Source organism: Muscardinus avellanarius (genome assembly GCF_963383645.1).
Source record: "Muscardinus avellanarius genome assembly, chromosome: 18".
Classification (NCBI taxonomy): Eukaryota; Metazoa; Chordata; class Mammalia; order Rodentia; family Gliridae; genus Muscardinus; species Muscardinus avellanarius.
Window position 1 is genome coordinate 40,244,150 of NC_137804.1, and position 20,810 is coordinate 40,264,959.

The 20,810-nt window shown below is 58.9% G+C and overlaps 2 protein-coding genes across 3 annotated transcripts; one reads left to right on the top strand and one right to left on the bottom strand.

Annotated features, from left to right (window-relative positions):
- Positions 1 to 3,404: 3,404 nt before the first annotated feature.
- ILVBL (ilvB acetolactate synthase like) lies at positions 3,405 to 13,228 on the top strand (the record flags this gene model as incomplete). Its single annotated transcript, XM_080715676.1, has 15 exons — positions 3,405 to 3,530; positions 5,351 to 5,552; positions 5,669 to 5,796; positions 5,878 to 6,016; positions 6,103 to 6,214; positions 7,705 to 7,804; positions 7,942 to 8,039; positions 8,140 to 8,276; positions 10,053 to 10,187; positions 12,033 to 12,147; positions 12,229 to 12,398; positions 12,474 to 12,544; positions 12,620 to 12,691; positions 12,812 to 12,917; positions 13,050 to 13,228. The coding sequence occupies 15 exons, from the start codon at positions 3,405 to 3,407 to the stop codon at positions 13,226 to 13,228; spliced, it is 1,890 nt and encodes a 629-aa protein (XP_080571802.1).
- A 1,204-nt stretch (positions 13,229 to 14,432) lies between these two features.
- SYDE1 (synapse defective Rho GTPase homolog 1) lies at positions 14,433 to 20,404 on the bottom strand (the record flags this gene model as incomplete). Of its 2 annotated transcripts, none has more annotated exons than XM_080715749.1 (8): positions 14,433 to 14,827; positions 15,138 to 15,363; positions 15,939 to 16,099; positions 16,319 to 16,445; positions 17,520 to 17,734; positions 17,837 to 18,481; positions 18,650 to 18,991; positions 20,278 to 20,404. In XM_080715749.1, 8 exons carry the CDS (start codon positions 20,363 to 20,365, stop codon positions 14,433 to 14,435), a joined length of 2,199 nt encoding a protein of 732 aa, XP_080571875.1. The 2 variants fall into 2 exon arrangements, with proteins under 2 accessions (XP_080571875.1, XP_080571874.1); XM_080715748.1 differs by having other exon boundaries at positions 18,650 to 18,771; positions 20,259 to 20,365.
- Positions 20,405 to 20,810: the final 406 nt, after the last annotated feature.

The following is a 20,810-nucleotide window of genomic DNA, read 5'->3' on the forward strand; positions in this document are numbered from 1 at the left end:
ACACACACACACACACTATGAAGAAAGAAAGGGCACAAGCTGGGCATGGTGGCGCACGCTTGTAATCCCAGCATTCGGGAGGCTGAGACCAGAGGATCGCGGTTTGCGGCCAGCCTTGGCTACTTAGTGAGGCCCTCTGCAACTCAGTGAGACCATGTTTCAAAATAAAGAATAAAGAGTTGGGCAGAGGGTGTAGCTCAGAGGTCAAATGCCCCTGCGTTCCATCCCCAGACCCGCAAAAAAAAAAAAAAAAAAAAAAGAAAAAAAGAAAGAAAGAAAGGGCACACTGACATGCTCAGAAGGTGCTGATGTAATGACAGGCTGAGCTTGGAGTAATGTCCATAAGTCAAGAATGCCAAGGACTGGGCTGAGGTGCAGCTTAAGGGTAGAGTGCTTGCCCAGCATGTGGGAGGCCCTGGCTCCATCCCCAGCACCCGGGGGAAAAAAGATACAAAAACAAACAAATTAAAAAAAAAAAAACTAAAAGAGCTCCAAAGATTGTTCACAGCCACCAGAAGCCAGGAGAGAGAGGCATGGACCAAATTTTCCTTCAGAGGCTCCAGGAAGAACCAGTTCTGTTGACGCTTTGATTTCTTGATTTGGGACTTCTGGTCTACCGAATTGTGAGCGAATACATCTTGCTTCTTTCTTCCTTCCCTTTCTCCTCCCCCTTCCTCCTCCTCCTTTTTTTTGTGGTACTAGGGACTGAACCCAGGGGCATTCTACTTCTGAGCTACAACTCTAGCCCTATTAGATTTTTATTTTTTTGGTGATACTGGGGTTCCTGGAAGCCCTTCTACCTCTGGGCTACACTCCCAGACCTATTTTATATTTTTTTATTTGGAAACAGGGTCTCTTAAGCCAGCGAGGCTGGCTCCAAACCAGCGCGATCCTCCTGTCTCTGCCTCCCAAGCGCGGGGATTACAAGCCCAGCACTCTAGCCCTATTAGAAATAAAACTTTTTTTGATACAGTCTTACTAAATTGCACAGGGCCTCACTATAAAGTGCAGAGTCTGGCTTCGAACTTGTGATCCTACTGTCTTAACCTCCCAGTGTTACAGGCATGTGCCACCATGCCCAACTAAAATTCTTTTAAGCCACAAAAGGAGCTAAGGCAGTTCTAGGAAATTAAGAACACATTGGATTATGTTGCTTTTGTGCCCTGGTGGCAGGCCCAGAGAGAGCACAACTAAACACGGGTTTGGGACAGGTACCAAGCAGTGTAAGCATTTTGCAAATGTATTTCTGGGTGTTTCTGTCAGGAGACACAGCTCTCACAATAGCTCCAGGCTTTGAAATTGTCGCTGTGAACATGGAAGGGTACAGGATTGCAACTTTGGAAACTGAGGGAAGCATTTCATTTGTAATTTTAGTGCTAGAAAGGTGAGCACTGTTTTTTTCTTCACCTCTGTGTTGGAGATGAAACCCAGGGCTTCGTTTATTCTAGTCTGGCGCTCGATCACAGAGTTACACCCTGAGCCTTGGAAGTCAGATTTTTTTTTTTTTTGGTGGTACTGGGGATGGAACTCATGGGCCTTTTACCTCCGGGCTACACTCCCAGACCTAGTTTATATTTTATTTGGAAACAGGGTCTCTTAAGTCAGCTGAGGCTGGTTTCGAACCTGCGTGATCCTCCTGTCTCAGTCTCCCAAGCGGGGATTACAAGCGTGCGCCACGACGCCCGGCTGTTTTTTTTTTTTTTTTGGTGGTACTGGGGTTCCTGGAAGCCCTTCTACCTCCGGGCTACACTCCCAGACCTATTTTTACATTTTTATTTGGAAACAGGGTCTCCTAAGCCAGCGCGCGCGGCTGGCTTCGAACCTGCATGATCCTCCTGTCTCTGCTTCCCAAGCGTGTGGATGACAAGCGTGCGCCACCACGCCCGGCTAATTTTTTTTTTTTTAAATTTAAAGTAGGTGATACCAAAGAATGTGTACACGTATTTGAATTGTAACACTTTGAATCTCATTATTATATATAATTACATTACACCAACAAAGGTATATTTTTAAAAAAGGTGGGCGATATTGCAACGTAGGAAGGATTCTGCAGAAGGTAAAATGAACTACGAGGGAGAATCCTTGGAGGTAAATCTCAGAAGCTGACAGGGGATGGGAGTCAATGTAAAACGACATGATTTGTTTAGAACGGAAGCAGGATGCTCAGTAAAGGATCGACACCTCTTTTACTGATGGAGATACTTTTCCAGAGGGCAGATGGCTGAAGTGTGGAGGAACCTGCGACCGACCCTGGTGTTTTGGTCCATTCCACGTGGAGCAAAGAAACTCCACCTCGCAGAGAGTAGGTGGTATCTGTGGGCGGAGCCACCAGTGGGGTCAGCCCGTCAGCCCTGCGGGAATCTGGGGGTAGGGGACCGGGATTGTCTGGGATTAGGTCCCGGTTGACAGGACACTGACAACCGTGCCCGGCTGACGTGAAGAGGGCTACGTCTCAGCAGGTGTAGAAAGCCAGCTGCGTTTGGCGGGTCCAAAACCTGCAATGGTGGGCCAAAGGAGGGCTGAAGAAACCAGCCCGCAGGGGTCCTAGCCAATGGGAGACAGTAGGGGCGGAGCCTAATTTAAATAAGGAGGTGTGGCCTGCAGCGTGCGTCCTTGAAAGGCCGGGGGCGGGACCTAGCGCAAACCGTCCAGTAAGGGCCGGGCTCCCCGCCCACTGTGGCCCGGCGCTGCGCATGCGCGTCGGGCTGGGCTACGGAGCGCCGCTGAGCCCAGTGGGCCAAAGGAGCACAGGCGTGCGCCGGGTCACGTGACACCGGGGCGCCTCATTCCGCTGGAGTCGGGGCCATTTCCTGTAGGTGAAGGTTGAAGGGCCCTAGGGGTCGAGCCGGCGTCCGAGTATACTTATGGAATAATAGAACGGGGCCTCGACTCCCGGCTTGAGGTCGAGTCGGACTTGGAATTCGCGCTCTAGGAGGCAGAGGGGCGTGGCTTGGGCCGAGAGTCTCGCGCGGTAACCTGGGGGCCTCTTGGTGACGCGTCGTGGTGACGCAACGCGGGGGCGGGGTCACCGCTAGCGCTGAGTTTCGGGGTCCTGTCGTAAGAGAGGGGCGGGGCTTCCAGCGGACACACTGACTGATAGGTGAGTGGGGAAAGAACTCTGTTTTGATGCTGTTGTCACATGGCCCTGTAGTGGCTTGAGCGGTGGTGGTGACGTAAGGGGCTGGCCTCATGGGAGGCGTGGCCGGGCATCTGCGAGGCGGGGCTCCGTTCTCAGCCTATCGGCGCATGGGGCGTGGCCTGACAGAGTTGGGGGCGTGGTTGCACAGGAACTCCTGCCAGGGGGTTGGCCCAGAATTCAGGCAGAGAGAAGACAAGTCTTCTGGATAAGATTATTCCTCGCGCTCAGGCCCTGGCACTGTTCTTTCTTCCTTAGGTGCCGCCTCATGGGGACCCCCGCGGCTGCTGAGGGCTTCTTCCCCTCTTTTCTGTTCCTGGTGTGCGGGACGCTGGTGGCCGCCCTGCTGGGTGCCGCGCACAGACTGGGGCTCTTCTACCAGCTGATGCACAAGGTGCCTGGGTACGGGCGGGCGCGCGGGGGGCGGCCTGGGGACAGCCCAAGAAGGAGGGGCCTCCTGGTGCGCCTGCCAGCCTACTCATACTGCAGGTGGGGAGAGCGAGCCCCGACTAGTCAGAGTGCCTGTTGGAGAGATTCTTTCTAGGCTTTGTTCCTGTTACCAAGTCCCGTGTGTGTATGCTTGCACTGGACTTTGCCTCTAGCAAGAGATAAGGAAAACTTCCCTTGCCTGGACGCTCGACCTTCACCTACTTCCTCACCCAGAGGCCTCAGTCCTTTCCACCTTGCACAGGGACACCACTAGGATTGTCCTTCCCAAGTCCAGGGGCATCAGTCTGCTGCAGGCCGGCACGGGAAGGGGTGGCTATGACTTTATTTTGGTGCTGAGGATTGAACTCGGGGACATTCTACCTCTGAGCTAGACCCCCCTAACCCTTTCAAATTTTTAACAGGGTCTCCCTAAATTGCTGAGGCTGGCTTCCATCCAGCGATTCTCCTTTCTCAGCCTCCCTCGTACTGAGATGGCAGATACTCATCACCATGCCCCACTGGCTGTGGTGGTTTTGTGACACCTGACTGCTGAGTCAAGCCTTAGAGGAATTTCTCCCATGAGCCTTACTGCTTTTTTTTTTTTTTTTTTTTTTTGAGGTGCTGGGGATGGAACCCAGGGTCATTCTACTTCTGACCTACACCCCCAGCCCTATTTTTGATTCTTTATTTTGAAACAGGGTCTCACTGAGTTGCAAAGGGCCTCACTAAGTAGCTGAGGCTGGCTGCGAACCGCGATCCTCCTGTCTCAGCCTCCTGAGTGCTGGGATTACAAGCGTGCGCCAACACGCCCGGCTGCCTTACTACTTCTTGAATGTAGGCGCAGTTGTTTTTGTTCTCCTTTCCATAAGAGGAAGTTGGTACCCAGAGACCCTAGACGACTGATTTGAGAAAGCTGACCCTGCAAGTGTCACTCCAAACCCCTTGCTCCTCTATCGGGAATGTATTCCTTCCATTTTAGCTCAGAGGTCAGATGCCCCTGGGTTGAACTCATAGCACCAAAAGGGAAAAAAAAGGAAAGCTATATCCAGTAATGCCAGTAGTTGAGAGGCTGAGACAGGAGGGGTGCAGGTTCAAGGCCTGCTTCAGCGACTTAGTGAACCTTTCAGCAACTTAGGGAGACCCTGTTTCAAAAATAAAAACTAAACTTGGGCTGGGGGTGTAGCTCGGAGGTAGAGTGCCCCTCGGCTCAATCCCCTATACCCTCCCACCACACACACAAAGAGGTGTACCCCTTCTGGCCCCCTCTGCAGACCCGCCTCCTCAAGAAGGACCAGTGCCACTGACCTCGAGGTGTGTGGAGATGTGGTCAGGAGGCCATGCACACTCGGCGCCAGGCATGTGATGGCTGGCAGCCCGTCAGCTGGCCCTGGGCCTGCTCGGCAGCGAGGAGGCGGCAGCGGGCAGCTGGAGTCAGCAGTCCAAGTGCCAGGCCCTGCGGGGATACAAGAGCAGCAGGAGCCCCAGCTGGCGGCTCCCTGCCCCTGGCCCTACTCCCCCAGATTCCGTGTACCCGCCATCCTCTTTTCCTGATCACCCAGCTAGCCCCATGACAGGCAGGCCAGCCAACACAGCAGGGTCCTTCACCAGATGACAGAGATAGGAGCGAATTTGATAAGGCGCCATGCCCTGCCCCAGCCTATGTCTAGTGTGGCATGAGTCCAACCTACACCCAGGCTCCCCTGCCCTCTGCCCTCGCTGCTGTCCCCCTCCCAGCTTGCTGTGTGCTGGCCCTTGACAGTCTTGTTCCTCTTCGCCCTGGCCCAGGTGGACAAGACCAGTGTCCGGCATGGTGGGGAGAGCGTGGCGGCCGTGCTACGGGCCCATGGCGTGCGGTTCCTTTTCACGCTGGTCGGCGGGCACATTTCCCCGCTGCTGGTGGCCTGTGAGAAGCTGGGCATCCGGGTGGTAGACACCCGCCACGAGGTCACGGCAGTCTTTGCGGCTGATGCCGTGGCCCGGCTGACAGGTGAGGGGCGCACAGAGGGCTGGGGGCGCGCTGGTGGCTTGGGCGCTTGTGAGGGCGAGGCGGGCAGTTCTGGGGGTAGGAGGTGGGTGTGACCATCACCTGCTTCTGTGTTCCAGGGACGGTGGGCGTGGCTGCAGTGACCGCGGGGCCCGGGCTCACCAACACAGTGACGGCCGTGAAGAACGCCCAGGTGGCGCAGTCCCCACTCTTGCTTCTGGGCGGCGCCGCCAGCACCTTGCTGCAGGTACCCACTCGCCAAGGGCTGGTGGGGGCCCAGGAGGCCCCACAGACTCACGTGGTAACTGTCCCACTCCATCTTTGCCAGAAACGGGGAGCGCTGCAGGCCATCGATCAAATGTCCCTGTTCCGGCCACTCTGCAAGTTTTGTGCGTCTGTTCAGAGGGTGAGGGACATTGTTCCCACCCTGAGGGCTGCCATGGCGGCCGCCCAGTCCGGCACCCCAGGTAGGGGGAGCAGGGCTGGGCAGTGGGCAGGCCCGGGCCGGGGAGGGGAGGAGAGGTGCGAGCTCAGCTCCCTCCCTGACCTGCAGGACCTGTGTTTGTGGAGCTTCCTCTTGACGTGCTGTACCCCTACTTCATGGTCCAGAAGGAGATGGTACCAGCCACGCCGCCCAAAGGCCTCATGGGTCGCGTGATCTCCTGGTGAGCGGGGCCTTTCCCTCCACCGTCTTCCTCTCGTACCCATTCTCCCCTGACTCATTCATTGACGGGCACGTGGATGGGGAGGACAGCATTCCGAGTAGGAGCAGCAGGTGCCAAGGTCCTGAGGCAGGAACGACTAGATGGGCTGGGAAAATGAGGTACAGCCCTGGGGTCGGCAGCGGGTGAGCAGAGGAGAGGAGAGAGGAGCAGAGGCTGAGCCCGGAAGCCCTCCGTGCCCTGCCTTCTCCCCGCCTTCCCCTGACCCTCCCTCTGCCGTTGTTTCCGCTCTCCTTCCAGATATTTAGTGAGCCCAGCCACATGCCAAATGCCAGAGACAGGATCCTGAGAGGTGCTTTGAGGGCTGGCTCGAGCAATAGTGACCCCCACCCCACAGGCCTTGTTCTTTACTTTTTGCTTTTGTTTTGGTACTGGGGATTGAGCCCGGGGCATTGTTTTTAGCTATGCCCCATCCTTTTTTTTTTTTTTTTTTAAGTGTGTGTATGGTGCTAGGGATTGAACCAGGGGCATTGTACCTCCAAGCTTTACCCCCAGTTTTACTTTATTTTTTATTTGGAAACAGGGTCTTAGTATGTTGCTGAGGCTGGCCTCGGACTTGCGATCTTCCTGTCTGTCTCGCAAATGCTGGGATTACAGGTGTGCACCACTACATCTGGCTCCCCAGCCCTATTTTTATTTTTTATTTTGAAACAGGCTCTCAGTAGCTGAGGCTGGCCTCGAACCTGAGATCCTCCTGTCTCAGCCTCCCAAGGACTGGGATTACAAGTGTGTGCCACTCCACCCAGCTTGGTCTTGCTCTTAGTGCTGCTAGCCCCTGGCCTCCTGGTCACCCAGCGCCTTCTCCCTGGTCAACTTTCTTTCCCCTGTCCCCTGTGGCATTGCCTCTTGCAAGGCAGGCTCTGCCTTAAACTGTGTCCCCGTGCCTCGGCCTTTGGCTCTGAGTTCCGGCTGCTTCCTTCTGAAGCTGGACTGAGAGTTCCCAGGGCAGGGCCTGGGCAGGCCTGCTCGTGTCTTCAGGGCTCCCCCACAGGGCTTGAAGGGAAGTGAGGCCCGCGGGTGAGTGAGGAGAGAGCAGCTCTGTGAGATGGGAGGGCGCCTACTCCAGGCCCAGTTCTGCAGAGTGCCCTCCACCCCAGGGGCATAGACAGCGGCTGCTTGGAGGGAGGCTCCTGTTTTTGCCTTGCACTGAGGAGCAAACCCTGCAAGGCAAGCTCCGTTGTCCGAAGGCACGGGCTGGGCAGTGGCAGAGCTGGGACGGAGCCCGTGCCCGGGTGACCTGCAGCCTCCGCCTCCACACTGGCGCTGTTTTGCAGGATGCGTCAGAGGGCACGCCGGGGCCTGGGGACTGGTCACTGGTGTCCCTGGTTGTCGCCGGGCAGCCCTGGCCTCTTGTTTGCTCCCAGCCCCTTTCCTGGTCTCCAGCCTCCTCGTGATGGTCCTGATAGCATGGCTGCCTCCCTTCCTCCTCACAGGTACTTAGAGAATTGCCTGGCCAACCTCTTTGTGGGGGCTTGGGAGCCTCAGCCTGAAGGGCCGCTGCCCCTGGACATCCCCCAGGCGTCCCTCCAGCAGGTAAGTCACCTCCTTTTCCGGTCCAGGAGCCCCAGCTTGCGGGGTCCCACAGGCCTTCTCCCTGAGCCAGTACTGGGGCCTCAGTCTTGAGGGCCGATGCAACTCAGGGCCCAGTTGAGCCCCCTCTCTCACCCCAGGTTCAACGCTGCGTGGAGATCCTGAGCCGGGCCAAGAGGCCCCTGCTGCTGCTGGGGAGCCAGGCCCTGCTGCCCCCGGTGCCCGCCGACAAGCTTCGGTGAGCAGCCTGGCACGCGCGTTCCTGGACCCTGGTCTGTGTCCTGTGGGACGGGGCGAGCCCTTGGCCACACTGACTTGTGCCCTGCCTGGACCCCCAGGGCTGCCGTGGAGACGCTGGGTGTCCCTTGCTTCCTGGGGGGCATGGCGCGGGGGCTCCTGGGCCGCAACCACCCCCTCCACATCCGGCAGAACCGGGGTGCTGCGTTGAAGAAAGCAGATGTCGTCCTCCTAGCAGGTGGGCCTCAGCCTCTCCCTCCTCCCCTCCTCCCTCTGGATCCTCCTTCCCTGTGACCTTCCTCCTCTGCCTCCACCTGCTGCTCCTTTCAGGGGCTTGAAGGACCCCGAGTGTGAAGTTGAGGTGAGCGCTTCCCAGGATGCACTGGTGTGCTAGATGGCCTAGCCTCAGGATGGGCGCCTCGCTCTACCTTACATTCACTTACCTGCGCTCTCGGGAAAAGTGCTTTGAGTCCTGCTAGATGCGTAGGGGGCAGGGCTGCTCTTGCTGTATACGTAGTTTTTTTTTTTTGTGTGTGTGTGTGTGTTGGGATTGAATCCAGAGACATTCTACTGCTAAGCTATGCCCCCAGCCCTTTTTTAAAAAAATTTTTGTTTTGAAGTGGTCCTGCTAGATTACCGAGAGTCTCGCTACATTGCTAAGGCTGTCTTCCAACCCGTGATCCCCCTGTCTCAGTCTCCCAAGTACTAGGATGACCGGTGTGCGCCACAGTGCCGGGTTACGTGTGTTGTTTAATGCGCGTATGAGTTAGCTGTGGCTGTGTGCGGTCACGCATTGCCAGTGATAGGGATTTGTTTTGAGAAATGTGCCGCTAGGTGATTCTTCACCTTTGAATGTTATCGAGTGTCCTTAGGAAAGCCGAGCCAGCTGCGATGTCACCGGGTGATGTCATCCCACGGGCCGGCAGTTGTGTAACGTATGGTTTGTTGTTGACCAAAGTGTCGTTATATGGTGAAGGATGGTAATGACCATCCCAGACTCAAGGGCTTGCGGGGCTTGTGGTTTCTCAAGACCCATCCGTAGGTTTGGGGGTAGCTGGGTTTGGCGGCTTTCGGTGGGGCTTCTGGGTTTGGCCTGGCTTGTTCATGGGTCTGAATCTGTCTGGGCAGCTGTGCTGATCCAGGTGGACTCTGCCCATCTGCGTGGGAGCTGGCGGGCTCTGCAGCTGGCCTGGGACACCTCGTCCAGGATAGCAGGCCCCACACTTTGAATGCGCCCCAGTGTCTGTGTTCCACGTCCTCCAGCAGCTGGCCTGGGCCGGGTCGCTTGCTGGAGGATGAGAGGCACGTCACAGTTTTTTCTCTTTTCCTGGGGACAGAACCCAGGCCTCGCACAGGCTGGGCAAGTGCCAACTGCTGAGCCACGCCTCCGGCCCTCGAGGCCTCTTGAGCCCCGTCTCAGGAATGGCACGCCGTCCTTCCTGCCACATCGTCTTGGCCAGAGCTGCCCACGAGGCCCAGAGTCGAGAGCTGCAGAGTCAGCCGGGCGGTGGCTCATGCCTGTCATCCCAGCAGCTGGGAGGCTGAGACAGGAGAGCGCAGGTTCAAGGCCAGCCTCAGCAACTTAGTGAGGCCCTTGGTAACTTAGTGAGACCCTGCTTCAAGAACCCTGGGTCCAATCCCAGCACTACAATAAAAAGAAAGAAGGAAGGAAGGAAGGAAGGAAGGAAGGAAGGAAGAAAGAAAGAAAGAAAGAAAGAAAGAAAGAAAAAGTGAGTTAGCGGGCCGGGCATGGTGGCTTGGAATCCCAGTACTTGAGAGGCTGAGACAGGACGATCGCAGGTCACGGCCAGCCTCTGCTACTTAGTGAGGACCTCCGTGACATAGTGAGACTCTGTCTCAAAATAAAGAATAAAAAAATAGGGCTGGGGACGTAGTTCGGAGGTAGAATGTCCCTGGGTTCAACCCCCAGTACTGCAAAAAAAAAAAAAAAAAAAAGCCAGGCAGCGGGCATCACCCAGCTCTGGCCTCTGAACATGGATGCCTCTCGCCCCAGGAGCTGTGTGTGACTTCCGCCTCTCCTATGGCCGTGTCCTCAGCCGCAAGAGCAAGGTCATCATCGTCAATCGGAACCGGGAGGACATGCTGCTCAACTCAGACATCTTCTGGACGCCCCAAGAGGCCGTGCAGGGTGAGCCCCAGAACCGCCTCACACGTGGCCCCTCTCCTCTGGGCTCTGCTGGGTGCTGGGATGGAGGCCCAGGCCATGCCCCTCGTGACACCCAGGAAACCTGAGACACGTTGACTTTCAGACTGAGGGCTGCCTTGGGGACGCGCCCCATCTCACGCCTAGCGCAGGCCCTCCCATGCGCCCTCTGTCATCCTGTCCCCCTTACGTTCAGGCCCTTTTCTGTGCCCTGCTTTGCCCTTCGTTCCAAGGACAGTGACTCCCGTAGCGAGGGGACGGGGCACTCTGGAGTTGAGCAGAGAAGCAGCCAGAATGGGGACTGGCAGAGGCAGGGGGCTGCCATGAAGGCCAGGCCAGGGTAGAAGTGACGGACCGGCAGAGGCACTCGGCACCCCCCGCCCCTTCGATGTTTCCAAGGAGGGACGGAGGGAAGCCCGTTGCTGGGCAGGTCATTTATTCGCTGCAGGGTGCTTGTGGTGAGCTCCTGTGGGCTTAGGTGTGAGAGGCCAGCCTGGGTGGGTGGTTTTTCTTTTTCCTTTTGTGGTTTTTGGGGATTGAACCCAGTGGTGTTCTACATTCAGACTCTACTCTCAACCTGATTTTATTTATTTATTTATTTATTTATTTATTTATTTATTTATTTTGGTGGTACTGGGGGTGGAACCCAGGGGCTTTCTACCTCTGGGCTATACTCCCAGACCTATTTTATATTCTATTTGGAAACAGGGTCTCACTAAGTTGCTGAGAGCCTCACTAAGTAGCTGAGTCTGGCTTCGAACCTGCGCGATCCTCCTGTCTCAGCCTCCCAAGTGCAGGGATTATAAGCGTGCACCACCACACCCGGCAACCTGATTTTATTTCTTATATGGAAACAGTCTCACCTGCTGGGAGCCTTGCTAAGTTGCTGAGGCTGGCTTTGAACCTGCGATCCTCCTGTCTCAGCCTCCCAAGTACTGGGATTATAAGTGTCCACCACCATGCCTGGCTAGCCCAGCCCCCCCCCCTTTTTTTTTTTGCTGTACTGGGGATGAAACCCAGGGACATTTTACCTCCAAGCTACATCCCCAGCCCTATTACTATTATTTTTTTATTCTTTATTTTGAAACTGTCCTACTGAGTTGCAAAGGGCTAAGTTGCTGAGGCTGTCCAAGAACCACAATCCTCCTGTTTCAGCCTCCCAAATGCTGGTATTACAAGTGTGCACCACCATGCCCGGCTACTCCGGCCCTTTTTATTTTTGTTTTGAAACAGGTTCTCATTAGGTTGCTGAGTCTTGCTACATTGCCTAGGCTGGCCTCTACCCTTCCTTTCTCCTGTCTCAGCCTCCCAAGTACTAGAAGTACAGGCATGTGCTACCACGTCTGGCTATGCCTAATGCGATTTATTTATTTTTTGGATGCTGGGAATCCAGGGGCATTCTACCTCTGGGCTACACCTTCATGCCCTATTTTTTTATTCCTTATTTGGACACAGTCTTAAGTTGTTGACAACCTCACTAAATTGCTGAGGCTGGCTTTGAACCCTCAACCCTCCTGTCTCAGCCTCCCAAGTACTGGGCTTCTAGGCTTATGCCGCCATGTGCGGCTGCCTGATGCAATTTAAACTGTGTAAGCAGCGTTCCACGGCGTTGTTCAGGAAGCCTCGCCCCGTGTCACCCACGTGGCCCTCAGTGGTTGTAGCAGGCTGGGTGTGCTTGTCCTCTCTGCCTGCGGAGCGCCTGGCCCGCACCTGTGCCTGCTTTGAGGCTGCCATTGGCCTCCTGCTGTCAGCAGGCCCCTGGTGCCCGTAGGAGGGCAGGGAGGGTGCGAGGAAGCCAGCGCTCCACGGTCACGCCTTCTCTTCTCACAGGAGATGTGGCCAGCTTTGTGCTGAAGCTGGTTGAAGGCCTGCAGGGCCAGACGTGGGCCCCAGACTGGGCAGAGGAGCTGCGGGAGGCCGACCGGCAGAAGGAGCAGACCTTCCGGTGGGGCTGGGTGCGGCGGAGGCGGCAGGGGTGTTCCCGGCAGCTCTGCTGCGCCCGCTGACCTTTGCTGTCCCGGCGCAGGGAGAAGGCCACGCTGCCCGTAGCCCAGCACCTCAACCCGGTGCGGGTGTTGCAGCTGGTGGAGGAGACGCTGCCCGACAACTCGTTTCTCGTGGTCGACGGTGGAGACTTTGTGGCTACTGCCGCCTACCTGGTGCAGCCCCGTGGCCCCCTGCGCTGGCTCGATCCTGGTAAGGAGAGGCTCACTCCCAGGGTGGCTCTCACTGTCTGGCCCCCTCACAGCTAGCCATTGTTTGTCCCTCCAGGGGCCTTTGGGACTCTGGGAGTTGGCGCAGGGTTTGCACTTGGGGCCAAGCTGTGCCGGCCGGATGCCGAGGTGAGGCACTGGATGTGGGAGACTTGCTGCTCTCTGGGCCATGAGCCAGCCTAACCATCCCGGGTCCCCTCCCAGGTCTGGTGCCTGTTTGGGGATGGAGCCTTTGGCTACAGCCTCATCGAGTTTGACACGTTCGTCAGACACAAGGTGACGAAGGAAGCGCGGAGCCTGGTTTCCGGGAGAGCCCCTGGGGTGGGCTGCCGCGTCCTCCGGCCTGCCTCGCCCTTGGGCTGAAGGCCGTGCCTGGGCCTTGTCTTCTTCCTGCAGATCCCTGTGATGGCCCTGATAGGGAACGACGCAGGCTGGACACAGATTTCTCGGGAGCAGGTGCCCAGATTGGGCAGCAACGTGGCCTGTGGCCTGGCGTACACTGGTGAGGGGTCGCTGCAGGCTGTGTGGGGTGGACAGGACCCCGGTCCAGGCCCAGCGAGGCTGGTGGCCCTCTCCTGGGCTGGCTGTGCGGTGGGCTGGTCTCTGCCACACCTGACTTGATCTCCTCTTTTAGATTATCACAAAGCAGCCATGGGCCTGGGGGCCCGGGGCTTGCTGCTGTCACGGGAGAACGAGGATGAGATGGTCCAGGTGCTGCGTGATGGCCAGCAACAGTGCCGAGACGGCCACCCGGTTGTGGTGAACATCCTCATCGGGCGGACAGACTTCCGTGACGGCTCCATTTCTGTGTAGGGCCTCATAGCTCAGCGTGTGGCTCCTTCCCGACACCTGGACTGTGCAGGGCTGGTTAGGGGCTCATCCTTGCCTGCAGTGCTTGAGGACCCGCCCTGAGCGAGGGATGGAGGGTTCAAAGCTCAGAGGCACCCTGGCAGGCCTGGAGAGCTGCAGGCCTTTGTGTTCATGGGTCCAACTGCACCCCTCTTACAGACCAATAAACCACCTCTGGTCCCCCCCAAAGACTCAGTCACAGAGCCTGTGCATATTCATTTATTGTCCACAAAGATGGAGGTGAGGGAAAGAGGGAGACGGGAAGGAGACTTCACTCTCCCACTGGATTCTGGGGATTTCGCAGTGCTGAACTGCAAACTCTTCCCTCTCTGTGCTCCCCGAAAGGGTCCACATGCCCGCTCCAGACGGGTCCACGCACGCTAGTTCTCACAGACACACACGTGCATGGAGGCAATAAATATGTTCCGTACCAAAGTGCCCCCAGCCTGACATTTCAGGTGGGGCCCCTCCGAAAAGGAGGGGTTAAGTGCTTAGTTTTTTTTTTTCCAGGGGTGGGGAAGGGGAACTAGAGACGGGAAAGGACATACTCTGTTATCTCCATTTGCTGTTTGGGGGCTACTCATGGGGTCTCCCCTGGAAGAGAGCGAGGAAACCAGCTGTTTCTCGTAAGCTCCGGACTCTAGCTGGAGCCCAGGGTAGGGGCTGCTCCCCTCAAACAGCACCTTTTGATAGTCCTTTGGCTCTCCAAAGGAAGGAGAAACAGAGTACAGTGCTTAAAGCTAATACTGACTTGGTTGGCAGCAGCAAGAGGACTGACCAGGGGGCATTTCAACACCCCAGGGTGATGCTCACAGTAACAGGTATTTCCTGGGCAAAGGAGGCAAGAGAGGCCAGCCTAGCAAGCAGGAGACCTGCCCTTTGGCAACAAGAGAAACACTGGTGCTCAGGGAATAGGGCCATGAAAGCCGAAACCCCTACTACGTGGCCTCGGAGTGTCCACATATGGGGCACTGGGAACTGGGAACGATTCTCAGCACAGACTGGTCCCTTGGCAACTCCCTAGCAACTAGGAGATTGTCCTGAGCAACAGGTCTGGCCCTCATGTCACTAGGGCACTGCCTTAGCAACGGGGAACCCGGTCCTTAGCAACCAGGGACCTGGTTCTTAGTAACCAGGGTCCCGCCCCACCCCGCCCTGCCCTGTGGGTTTAGAGGCACACATTTATCTGCTTGGAGAGTTCTCTCTCCAGGTCCAGGATAAGGGCGTCAAAGTCTTTGAGATTCAGATGTGGGTTGAAAGGCGCATCAAACTCATCTTCAAAGTCAGCAGTGCCCCTTGGCTCGTCATCGTCATCCTCGCTGTCACTGCCCGGCACGTGGTCGTAGTCAGGCCCGGACAGGAAGTCCCGCCCACAGGACAGGAAGTCCCGCCCGCAAATGCTCCAGTCTCCCGCATAGCGGTTGCTGGGGGGGCTCTCCGGGCCGCCGCGGCCACGGGGCCGAGTCACCACTTCAGGGCCCGCTAGCGGCAAATGCAGAGCCGGTTGTCGCTTGGGTCGCAAGGACGGTGCCACGTCAGGAGCCTCCGGGGGCCGGTGGGGATCTGAGGGAACAGAAGGAGAACTTGTGAAGATTCCATGCATAAGGGCTTGGACCGGATTAGAATTTCATGGGCAGTTCCAGAACGGTTGCTTAGCAACCAGGCCTCAGATTGGCACGGTTAAGAGGCGGGGCCTGTGGCCGCATCAAAGGTGGATTGGCTATATTAACTGGTTGCTAAAGCAACTAGGTATCAATTTAACCTTGGCGAGGGGGTGTGGCCTGTCATACGCCCCAAGCTCTGATTGGCCACGCTGGAAGGCGGCGCACAGCAGCCTGCCTGGATTGGTGGCGCGGGCAGCGGGCTGGCTCACCTGGCCAGGACTGCAGCAGGTAGTGCAGCACCTCGATGTGGCGCTTGAAGTCCACTGCGCTGGTGAGGCCCGGGCCAGAGCCGCGGACGCGCAGCCGGGAGGGCGCCTGCCGCGCCGGTAGCAACACTGGGCCGAAGCACACAGCCAGGTTCTGCGGCGTCATGCGGTTGTGAGCATGGAAGGAGGCGACGAGGCGCAGATGGTCCAGGAGAAGCGTCAATGTGGCCTGGGGAGAGGACGGCGATGGAGGGCATGCGGGGGGCAGAGTCGGGTCCCTGTCACACCTGTGGGAGACTAAGGTGGCTCAGAGGGAAACTGAGGCTCAAGGTCTTGTAGCTGGAAGGTGGCAGAGCTTAGGTATTACTATTATGACTCCACTTTGCTGGAGGCGAGACCGAGGCTAAGGGAGGCTTAGCTTTGGAATGACAGAGCTTGCATCTACTCTTCTGAGAATTAGATAAGGTTGGTGTCAACGCCACTTTACAGATGAAGGTATTAAGATATTAAGAGGGAAGGGTTTGTCCAAGATCCAGCAGCCAGGAGCTTCCCTTGCTGGTAGGCTGACAGACTTGTGTGTTCAGAATCTGTGTTTTTGACACTTCTTGGCTGTATGGCTCTGGGCAAATTTCTCAACCGCTCAGGGCCTGGATTTCCTAACCTCTGAGTGAGGTAGTGATAGTATCTACTTTGCTGGGTTGTCATGATCCAGCAAGTTCATGCCTGTGCGGGCTCAGCCAGGGTGGAGCCCTCTACTGGTGTGGTCCACTCCAGGTCCCGCTACTCCGGCCAGGGCCAACTCACCCTTTCCACATCTGGCAGGCAGCTGAGGAGGCCTCTGGTGCGCTCAGGGCTCGGGGGAGTTCTGCTTGGGGGGCCTTGGGCCATGGCCTCCAGCACCACCTGATAGAGCGGCTGGGTGATGAGCGGGGTGGGCAGTTCTCGAAGATAATCTTTCAGGATGCCTGCAGGCACAGGTCCCCCTCTGGTCAGGGCACCCCTGGCTTCTCAGGCCAGAGGGGGCACCAAGGCTGGGAGTGGTGGGGGGGAAGGGGAGGAGCACAGGTGCAGGAGAGTGAAGACCAAGTTGGACGGGAGGGTGAGGTCCCAGCAGGACCACCTGGGCAACCTCGAGGTGCGGGTTGCAAGGGGGTGAAGGGGCAGGGAGAGGGCGTCGTGCTGACCCGTGATGACGTTGATATCTGGGTACAGGTCCTCGGAGAGGCAGACGGCTGCGCTGTCCCTCTCAAAGGCATCTCGAAGCTCTTTCTTCACCGCGGCCGAGCCGCACAGTCGGTACAACCCTACTACCTGGGAGACAAAGAGAGAGAGGATGTCTTGCTGGGGCCACAGACTGACCAGCGCCCAGCAGGGTAGGGGTGGAGCTCTGGGCCAGGGCGGACACCATGGGTTGGGAGGGTGGGGAATGACCGATGTCACTAAATGCCTCTGGCTCCCGTGATACCTGGACAGGAGTTCCTCCCCAGCGGCCGGGACAACCTGGCCTTGTACATCTTCTGCTCGGATGGCTTGTGTTGGCTCCTGCCTCCTCTGACATCTCACGTCTCATTCCTTCTCCAGGAAGCCTTCTCTGGCTATCCCAAAGCAGTCAGGCCCCGCTTTAAGCCCTCAGCCCTTCCTAAACCTCCCAGTTGCAATCTTAACATTCGTGAGCTACTAGCTACATCTCAGCTGCCCCCAGCCCCCAACCGGATGCTCTTCTTCTTCTTTGGCTCAGAGGGTTGAACCCAGGGCCGTCTACCTGAGCTACACCCCTAGCCTTTTTTATTGTTTGTTTTGAAACAGAGTCTTGCCAAGTTGCTAAGCTGGCCTTGAACTTGTGATCCTCCTGTCAGCCTCCCAAGTACTGGGATTACGGGAGTGTGCCATCATGTCCATTTCAGGATGCTATTCTTTTTTATTCATTTACTTTTTTGTGGTGCCAGGGATTGATTGAACTGGTATTTTTTTTTTTTTTTTATTTTGAAACATGGTCTCACTAAGTTGCTGAGAGCCCTGCTAAGCTGCTGAGGCTGGCCTTGGGTCTCCGATACTCCTGTCTCTCAGTCCTCTGGTATGAGCTGCTGTTATTTAAAGGATGGATGTAGCTGGGTGTTGTGGCACATGCCTGTAATTCCAGTCTTTGGGAGGCTGAGGCAGGAGGGTTGCAGGTTTGAGGCCAGCCTTAGCAACTTAGCGAGAACCTGTTTCAAAATCAAAAGGGCTAGGGGTATAGCTTGGAGGTAGAATGGCCCTGGGTTCCATCCCTAGTACCAAAAAAGAGAAAAAAAGAGAAAAGCAAAAAAATGGGTGACCCACATGTTCTGGCCGGTGCTATGGGCTGGGGCTGGAGCTCGGGGGAAACGGGCCAGGGCAGGGGCTCACCCGCAGCCCGCGGCGCTCAATCTGCTCCACGCACTTTCTGATGATGAGAGGCACCTGGCCGGGGGGCTGCTCCCGCTCCACCAGCTGTGGCAGGGGGAGCCCGAAGACGCGGGGCTCAGCCACGGTGGGTACTTCTTGCTGCTCTGACAGAGTCAGCTTGGCATACAGCAGCCCCTGGGGCTCCAGGCGAACGGCCAGCTGCTGGGCCTGGCACCCTGAGGGATACAAGGGGCCTGAGTTTGGGCCGCCCCAAAGGGCCCTGTGTCTTGGCCAGGATCCCAGCCACTGTCCCTCCGCCCCAAAGTCCCCTGCCCTACCCCGGAAGACTGTGGGCAGCAGTACGGTGCCTTGGGCGCAGGGCCGGTGCCGCCTCACGCCCGGGTCCCACGCGAGCACCAGGGCGCGCAGGAGCCGGGCCGCCTCCAGCTCCAGGTGGAAGGTGTGGTCCAGCCGCAGGAAGTCTGGCCCCCCTCGCAGTGGTCCCGTCCGGGCCCGGGCCACTCCGTCCACTTGCAGCAGGCAGCAGAGGTCTCTCGGGGTGGCCCCTGGCATCGGCCGCAGCCCCCCGAGCCCGTAGAGGTGCAGGCTGAGGCGGCCCCAGAGTGCGGCTGGTGGTGTCCGGGCTGCCGAGCCCGCCTCGTAGGGTCGGAAGGCCGTGGGTGAGGGCGGTCCTGCTGGGCGCTCTGGCGAGTCGCCGTCGCTGAGATACCCGGCCCTCGGGCTCCGAGTGCCCCCGGCCACCGCCGCCCGCCCCGGGGCGCCCACGCTGCTGTCCAGGTGGTAGCGGCTGATGACCGAGCCCGCTGGGGCCGCCCTCTCCCGTTCCCGGGCAGCCCGGGGGCCTCGCAGGCTCAGGCGCCGCCGCAGCTGGGGCAGTTTCTTCATCTTCATGGAGAGGCGTCTTGCCGGGCCTGGGGACTTGGTGCGCGAGGTTTTGGTCGGGGGACTGGCGGGGGCTGCACCTGCCAGGAACGCAGAGGTCAGGGTCCAGAACCAGGGCCTGCAGTGGGGCTGTGAGGCCTGGGCACACTTGGGGGGTGTGGGGGTGATATGAGGTGTGAGGGGGCCTGGGGAATGGGAGTGCTTGTGGTTCCCTGGGCAGGGGAGGCAAGTGTGAAGTTTGTGCCCACCTTGGGGGTTTGGGCCCTCTGGTTGAGCTGCTCCCGGCTGCAGCCCTGAGGGCTCAGGCGCTGGGGGTCTGGGGTCTTCCTCTGGGATGGGGTTGTACCAGATTTCCCCAGCAGGCTCCCCGCTGCTGGGCGTCCCAAGCCCGAAAGCAGCCTCTTCAGGTGGCTTGGCCCCTCCCAGCACCCATCGGCGGCTGCTGGGCTCCAGGCTTTGCAGATAGGCACCCCGTGCAGGGCTTCGGGAAGCCTCAGGGCTGGGGGGGCCCTCCACAGCAGCCTGGGGGCCCTCGGGGGCCTGACGCTCTGGTTCTGGGGGGCTGGGCTCTGGGTGCTGGGCTGGGCGGCCTGGAGGAGAGAATATGAAAAGGAATGAGACCCAGCCCCTCCACGCCCGCAGGGCCGCTGGGCCCAGGCCTCTCCTCCAGCAGGGCTGGGGCTGCGTCCACTTAGCCAGGGTCCTCACTGCGTGACCTTGGCTGACAGGTGGGGTATCCCGTCCGGGCCTGGGGCCTCAACCACTGGCCCTGAGCCTGCTGGGCGGCCGGCCACAGGCTAGCGGTCCAAAGGGCCCTGTGCAGCTCCAGCCTCCCAGGCCCGGCCAGGTGTCCTTGGCCCTCAGCCTTCCTTCCAGTCTCACAAAGCATGGCTGGGAGGCCCGTCCATGCCTTACTGGGTGCCCTTGGGCCACCATTCCCTTTTCTGAGCCTCGATGTCCTCCTGTGGAGTGAGAGTGTGCGAGGCCGGCTTCCCCGCAGCTTTCAGGGAAGAGCTGGGCTGGTAGAGGGCAAGTCCGCAGCACTCGATGCTGGCTCAAGCTGCTCCGTGGAGGGGAGCGGGTGGCCACCGGCAAGCCCAAGGATGTGACACCAAGCTGGCCTGGGCCCCGCAGCACCGCCCCTCGCCCTTCCAAATGCCTGCGCAGGCCAGACCCCGGCCAGACCCACTCTTCCTGGCCTCCCCTCGCTGGTCCTCAGACGTCATGGGCTATTTCCTGTGTGTGTTTATATGTGGGCACCCCATCCCTTCTCCGGCCCTGGGGACCTTGGGAATCTTTGGGAAGGGCTGGAGGGAGGGCTCAGTTCTTTAACTCAGTCCTTCCTGGGCCCCGGACCCCACGCAGCTGTTTCCCCCAGGTCTGGATTCCAGCTGACCCCCAATTTCCTGTCACCTCGGATTCCACCCCAGGGGCACTTCTCAGGGCTCACTGTCATCAACGGCATAGGATTTACTGGTCCTGGGCAAGGGCCCAGCTGACACGTGCCTCAGTTTCCCCACCTGTATAGCAGGGACATTTTCCCGGGGCAGGCGCGATTGCGAGGGGGCGGCAGCGCCTGGCCTACCCCGCAGGCGGACCCCCCCCCCCGCGGGCCGCCGGGCCCTCGCCCCCCCCCCACCCCGGGCTCCCGCGGCCACATTTCCTGCCGGGCGGGCGAGGCCCCCTCCGGTGTCCGGCATCCTCCGCGCACATAACGGTCCGCGCCCCCCGCCCGCCCGCAGCCGTCCTGGGTCCCTGCCCGCCCGCCATCGCGGCCCCGGCCGGGGGCTCCGCGCCCCCCGTCCCGCCGCAGCCTCCCTGGGGGGCCGGGGACCCCGAGCGGGGGGGGGGCGCCGCCCCTCTGGCCCGGACTCACCGCGCTCTTTGGCGTCTGACTTTTTCCTGGGAAGTTTCTCCCGGCCCCGCAGGCGGGAGAAGGTTTTCCTGAGCAGCGGCTCGGCCATGCTGGGGCCCGGCCGGGCCGAGTGCGCCCCCGGCTCGCCCGCCGCGGCCTCCGCCCCGCCCGCCCCCGCCCGCCCCCGGCCCGCGGCAGGAAGCGCATTCCGAGAATGCTTGGCCCAAACTTTTTTTTTTCCCTTCCCGCGGCCCGAGCGGGCGATGCTGGGAGATGTAGTCGGGCCGGGAGGGGACGCGACGGGGGCTCTGGGCCGCCCCTCTTGGCCCCAGCTACGCGGGGGGGGGGTCGAGGCATCCCGGCGGGGCTCTCCTCCGCGCCTCCCGAGATGGTGGGTCCGTCTTCAGAAGGCGTCCTGTGCTTCAAAGGTATCCATCTATTGCTCCAAGCCGCGCAAGCCCAGCATCCTCCTTTTGGTACCTCCTACCCCCCCTCCCCAAGCCTCTTCTCCAGTGCCACCTCTGCACCCCGCTTCTCACCTCCCCGCCGCTACC